Source organism: Jaculus jaculus, chromosome 2 (assembly GCF_020740685.1).
Source record: "Jaculus jaculus isolate mJacJac1 chromosome 2, mJacJac1.mat.Y.cur, whole genome shotgun sequence".
Lineage (NCBI taxonomy): Eukaryota > Metazoa > Chordata > Mammalia > Rodentia > Dipodidae > Jaculus > Jaculus jaculus.
Window position 1 is genome coordinate 31,992,149 of NC_059103.1, and position 6,790 is coordinate 31,998,938.

General features: G+C 50.5%; 1 protein-coding gene across 2 annotated transcripts in view; it reads right to left on the minus strand.

Moving 5' to 3' along the window:
• Positions 1-6,254, minus strand: part of Olfm2 (olfactomedin 2) — a 112,478-nt gene extending 106,224 nt beyond the window's left edge. Inside the window, exons 1-2 of one of the 2 annotated variants that reach the window (XM_045144383.1) lie at positions 6,136-6,204; positions 1,512-1,584 (exon numbers count right to left, since the gene is read on the minus strand). Coding sequence is in view for 1 of the 2 variants with exons in the window: in XM_045144382.1 (XP_045000317.1) it covers positions 6,136-6,219 (84 nt within the window). In the remaining variant the exon portion in view is untranslated. Of the gene's footprint in view, positions 1-1,511; positions 1,585-6,135 lie in introns of both variants that reach the window. The other variant, XM_045144382.1, reaches the window with a different exon arrangement.
• Between the last annotated feature and the right edge of the window lie 536 nt (positions 6,255-6,790).

The window sequence follows — 6,790 nt, forward strand, 5'->3', positions numbered from 1 at the left end:
CTGGAGTTTGTTTGCAGTGGCTAGAGGCCCCTGTCACACCCATTCTCTCTCTTTCTATTTGCCTCTTTCTCTCCCTCTCCCCTCTTCCTCTCTAATAAACAAATAAATATAATATTTTAAAAGATCTGTGCTAAAGGACATGTCACAACAAATTTAGCATCTTAATACTTTAAGCACTATTTAATATTGTTAAGTATGCTTGGCTGTATGAATTACAAATATAGTTTTCCTGCTATGGGTCACCTTCTTACTTTTAAATTGCTTCCCTTATACAGATGAGTTTGACTTGATACTCACACTTGTGTATTTTTTATTATTATTATAGTGCTCTCGCTCGCTCTCTCTCTCTCTCTCTCTCTCTCTCTCTCTCTCTCTCTATTTAAGAGAGGGTTTCACTTTAGCCCAGATTGACCTGGAATTCTCTATGTAGTCTCAGGGTGGCCTTGAACTCACAGCAAGCCTCCTACTTCTGCCTCCCAAGTGCTGGGAATAAAGGCATGCACCACCACGCCTGACTTAGTTCTCTTTTTTTAAGGTCATATTAAATCAAAACTATTACCCATATTAATGGAACATAGGTTTTCCCTTATATTTTGTATAGACGTTTTAAGGTGTCACATCTTATGATTAAGCCATTAATCAATCCATTTTGAATTGTTTCTTTTAAAATAAAAACATGGAAGGGCAGATGAACCCTAATGCTATGTAGGGCTCAGAGGAAGAAACACTATATGTAGTTAAATGCCATCTTAGGTACCTGGCATGTGCTGGGGGTCTTACAACACATCTCCCCCAAAATCAAATATCCTCCTGCCTCAGGGTCTCAAATTCTGGGATTCTGGACTTTAACCATTCAGGGTTCAAGAAGGAGACTCTGTATGTGAGGGGTCTATCCATCCAGTCATTCCACAGGTACTTGCTAATCATCTACTGTGTGTCAAATTGTTTTGGGCACCAGGGAGGTAACAATGGCTTCCCAGTAGAGTGGGAATCATGGGAAGGTGATGGCAAACACAGCACAGAGGAACAGCTCAGAGAGGAGCGGCAGCAGTTGGGGGTGGAGTGAGATTACTGGTCACAGCAGGCTGCCCAGAGGAAGTGACATCTAAGCAACAGGGAGGGACTCACAGGATTGTTTGGGGGAGTATCCCAGGCAAAGAGAAGGGAATGGTGGGTACAAAGGTCTGAGGGCATATGATCCAATCTGAACTATTCCTCTCACTCTGCGGGAACCCCAGCAAAGTAGTGACCCCAAACCCAGATTGTGCTAAAGGTAAAGGTAAGATGGTTATGGTAACACATGCCTGTAAATCCAGCACTTGGGAGATGGAGACAGGAAGACTGGGAGTTCAAGGTCATCCTCAGCTACACAGAGAGTTCAAGGCCAGCCTGGGATCCACGAGAGCCTATCAATAAATAAATAAATAGGAGGCTCAGTTGCCATGCAAACATGAGGACCTGAGTTCAGACCCCTAGTGTGCGCATAAAATACTGGGCATAGTGATGCATACCTGTGATCCCAGCACAGGGGAGGTGGAGACAGGGCATCTGTGGGGCTTGCTGGTTGTGCCTGTGTCCCCAGTCCTGCAAGGGGACAAGACAGAGGAATCACTGGTGCTTGATGACTGAAAGACCAGAACAGCACTGGGCCTTTCTCACTGGCTGAAAGAAACTCAACTCTGGGTTGAGTAAGAGACTCAGTCTATCTCAAATGATAAGCAACAGGAGACCCCAAAGTTCTCCTCTGGCCTCTGTGTGCATGCACACAGGGCATGAACATCTGCACACCTTTCTCTTTCTCTCTCTCTCTCTCTCTCTCTCTCTCTCTCACACACACACACACACACACACAGAGAGAGAGAGAGAGAGAGAGACAGAGACAGAGACAGAGAGATGCTAAGAGGAGTTAATTAATAGATTTTCTGGGAGGACTTTCCAAGTGTCAAGAAGGTGGCAACTCTTCCAAAGTGGAGGTAGAGGAGACACACTGATAACATCATGTTGTTTAAGAAATATACACTGCCGAAGATCGAGAACATCCTAGACAAACCTTCCTGTTCTCCAATCAAATCCAAACCCTTGCCCAAAGCTCACAAGTCTTTCTGGGGTTCTGCATTTCTGGGCTTCTCTGAGCTCATCAAACCCCAAGTTCTTCCTTGCTTGCTCCTCTTGGGCGACACCAGGCTCCCCTCTGCCCCTCAAACCTCAGGGCCTTTGCACTTGCTGTCCCTTTGCCTTGTCGGCTCTTCTCCCACAATGCTTCCTCTCTCACCTCCCTCAAACATCACCTCAAATGCCACTTCTCGGAGACACCTCCTGACTACATTGGTTCAAATAGTCCTCATCTCCATTCTTTTTTTAAAAAAACTTTTATTTATTTATTTATTTGAGAGAGAGGGAACGCGGCAGATAGCCTGAGAGATAATGGGCACATCAGGGCCTCCAGCCACTGCAAATGAACTCCAGATGCATGTGCCACCATGTGCATCTGGCTTTATGTGGGTATTGGGGAGTCAAATCTGGGTCCTTAGGCTTCACAGGCAAGTGCCTTAACCATGAAGCCATCTCTCCAGCCCCTCATCTCCATTCTTTAATCTCCTTGTGGTTTGAATAAGGTGTCCCTCATAACTCATGTGCTCTGAATGCTTCATCCCCCAGTTGATGCAATTTTGGAGTGCAGCCTTGCTGGAGGAGGTGTGTTGCTGGGGGTGGACTTTGGGGTTTATTAGCCCTAGCTTGTCAGTGCTAGTTTAGCACACTTTACTGCTGCTGTTGGCCAGGGGGTGATGTCCACCCTCTGCTCATGCCATGGTTTTCCCCTGCCATCATGGAGATTCCCCTTGAGTCTGTAAGCCAAAATAAACCCTTCCCTCCCACAAGCTGCTTTTGGTCAGGTGCTTTATGACAGCAATGTGAAGCTAAATGTGGTGTGTGTGTGTGCGTGTGTGTGCACGCGCACGCACGTGCATGCTATGTCTACATGTGTACATATGCATGTGGGCACATGTGTGTGGAAGCCAGAGGCTGACGTCAGTCTCTCTCTACCTCTGTTTACTGAGGACCCAGAGCTCACTGACTTGACTACTCTAACTAGCCAGCTTTCCCTGTTTCTGCGTCCTACCAATGGGATTACAGGCCAGCCACCGTGCCTTCCAGCATGTACATAGGTGCTGGGGATCTAAGCTCTGGTTCTCAGTGTGATGGTTTACATTGACTGTGAACTTGACAGGACCAATCATCACCTAGGGCACGCCAATGAGCGATTCTTTAGATTAGCCTAAGTGAAAGGGCAAAAGCCACCTTAACTATGGGTGGCACCATTCCATGCTTGGGTAAAAAGGGGAGAGCTAGCTGAGCACTGTCACCTGTCACTCTCTGCTTCCTCGCTGAGGACTGAATACGACCAGCTTCAGGCCCCAGCTGCCCCGCAACGACTGACTGCAACGGCAGCTGTTAGCTGAAATGAACCCTTTTCTCATAAACTGATTTTGCCAGGTGTTTTGTTCCAGCACTGAGAAGGTAACTAATACAGCAGCAAGTGCTCTATCCACTGAGCAATCTCCACTATCCCAAGGTCCCCCTCTTTTTTGAATCAGGGTCGACGCAGATTGACCTTAAACTTGGTATGCAACCAATGATGACCACAAATTCCTGATCCTCTGCCAACACACCTGGCTTCCTCTTTGTTATTCTCCGTGTAATTGCAGGTATTATACATTGATGTAGTTGATAATGCTGTGTTATGTATTTATGTGGTTTTCTCTGCCTCTTGTACCTGAAGGTCAGCTCCAGGAAAGCAGAGGCCCACTTGCCTAATGGAATCTGGTGGTGAGTGAATTAATGAGTAAATGATTTCTAAGAAAGATCCACATGGGACCCCAGGGCTCTTTAGAACCTCGGAAGGGTTGTCTGAGAAGAGATGGAAGAGGAAGAGAGGGTCAGAGCCTCCTCTCTCCAAACCCTCCTCCACATTCCTGTCCAACTAGGCCCAGATGGATTAGCAACCTGCTGTTTTACCGGCATGCAGTGCCCCTTCGTGGCCATCTTGAGGTACTGCAGATTACTGCCAGACTTACTCCAAATGACATTTGCTAAATGGCATTTGGCCACCTCATCACCGATCTCGAGTAGTCCCGCCCCCAAGCAGCCTTGTTTAGCTGTCTTCATTAATATACAGATTAGTCTCGCCCCATGAATACTCTTGTTAGCTTTGCCTCAAGTAGCCCGCCTCCCTGAACACACATGTTAGCCCCGCCCCCACAAGTACACAGGTTAGCCCCGCCCCCCAAGCCTCTCCCCACTCCCCCCCCAGCCCAGAGATCCAAAGGACTTGGGCCTCCCTCCCAGCAAACCCGCCAAAGAACAAGAAAACCCGGAGGGTGACTCCAAGGATACTTAGAAACCAAATTCACTTCCATTTCTGGTTCATTTTTTTCCAGCAATTTCTCTAGGCTTTCATCTGTCTAGCTCCCTCCCCTCCTGTTTCTCTTATGTTCCCCTTTGTTCCTTTCGGGGCTCCCATGTTGACCACCTACTGTGTGCACTGGACACATCCCTTACCTACCCAGCGCATGGGTGCTGAGATGAGAAAAGAGCAGAGGACCCCACACACAATCTCTGCTCGTGGAAGTCCTCCTATGGAGCTAGCCCCTAACCTCCATGCTCCCAGCACCTCCAGGGAAATGGGCATTGCATCTCATTCCCTGCCTTGGTAAAGAAAGGAGAGTCAAATTCGTTTTCTTTCTGAGCTTCCACCTGGAAACTCTGCCTAGTCATGTCTACACAGGCAGTGTCTACAACCATGGAGTGGATTACCTAACAAGGAAGATAAATGTGTAGGCTCACAAACAGAGCTGTGTTGGTTCACTCCAATCTCTGCCACATCTGAGCTATCTGGGCTTGAACAAGTGACTTAACTTTGCTGTACCTCGGCTTTCTCATCTATAAAATGAGGGTAACAATAGCACCCACAAACAATGTGTTTAGAATATTAAACACCTCAGTTCCTCCTGTGCTTGAAGCCGCCCTAAGCTCCTGAGTGCGTGCTATCATTGCAGTGCTTGTTTCATTATTTTGGCTACTTCCCCCTGAACCCCTCCAGATCTGAGGACTTAGGGGTGTTCCCACATCCTGAGATGGAGGAGGAATGAAATTTCTCAGTAGCGGAAGGGAGCTTGAACCCTCTAGTTTCACAAGGCTCCCCATGCCTGCCCAAAACATGGGGTACCACAGGAAGACAGCTACTTCCCACCAGAACACGAGTCCCGCGGTGTGCAAGGAGTCACCATACGCTAGCGGTGGACGCATATACACCCACACCTCCTTTTGAGAGTGATTTACTCAAAGGTTCTTACCTGACCACACACCTGACCACACACACGTTTTGGATCACACCAGTCATCTGGACGGTCTTTAGGGACAGTGTCACACCCAGTCCTTGAGATAACGCACAGCTGTGAAGCTGTCACCACGATCAACACCCTCAGTCACACTGAGGAACCCAGAGACACACAACTCAACTGTCGCTGGGCCCTGTGGTCACAGATCCCGGTTGTCACCACAAACTCACGTATTAACACTCTCCCGGTCACGCCCAACTCACTCACAATTAGGCACACAGTCATAAACTCCCCTTGATCACACCCAGCCACAGCACAAAGACACATATTTCCCCTGCACGGGGAATAGTACCTCACACGCGTCCCTGTCAGTCACTTACACATGTCCAGCCCCCTTCCCCACTCTGGGGGTGCAGGTGACCAGGGAGGGCTGGCCTTTCAGCTAAGCACCTGGGCCAAATGGGGAAGTGTCAGGTAGGTGACACTCCAAGCCCCCCTGAAGTTTCCCCCTCCGAACCCACTATGAGATGGCGGGGTGTGGACTCATGATCAAGAAGGGGAGGAGAACCCCAAAGCGAGGGTCCTGTTGTCCCCCAAATCTTAGCTTTAAGTTGTATTTCAAGACCCCCCTTCAATCAAGGCTCCCCTAAAGCCAGGATGTCTCAGTTGGGCTGTGATCCTCACCACCCTGCAGTTTTGGGAGTGGGGGACCCCAAGTCTCGTTTCTCCGGAATCCCTGAAAGCCTTCCAGCAACACCCCGCGTCCCCGCACCCACACCTGCCCGCGGGGCCCTACCTGTCCCGCGAGGCCTGAGCACAGCAGCAGCAGCAGCAGCGGCGGCGGCGGCGGCGACAGCGGGGGAACCGAGAACGACAACATGACGCCCCCCGCCCGCCCAGCAAGAGCCTCGGCTTGGGGACCGCCACCCAGCGCGACCCCGCCCGCCCGGCTGGGGCGACCCCGAGCGCCACCTCCCCCGCCTCGCCGGCGGCCGGGATTCCTCCCCACCCCGGCCCCGCGCCCAGCCTTTGTTGCGGGCTCCGCCCCCGGCCCCGCCCCCAGCTGGGCTCCCAGTGACAGCCCGGCAGAGTAGGGGAGGGATGTGGGAGGTGGGAGCTGGCGTGGGCAAGGGAGCCCAGGTGACCAGACCCAGGGGCTCCTCCTAAAACCCACCCCACCCCCGGGTCACGTGCTTGCCAATTTCGCCCTGCCAGACTTTTCACGCCGTGAAGATGGCTGAGTGGGGGAGAAGGGGAGGCGTCAGGGGTGGGGGGTGTAGGAGGAAAGCCGAGTAGCAAAAGAGATTCTGAGGGTCCCTTTAAATACTTCAGCAATCAGCAGGGAAACTGAGGCAGGGCATAGGAATTGGAAGTGTGGAAGTGGGAATGTAGGATGGGGAGAAGACGGGGCACAGGGCCTGTCCCAGGCAAAAGCAACGTACAGAAGTGAG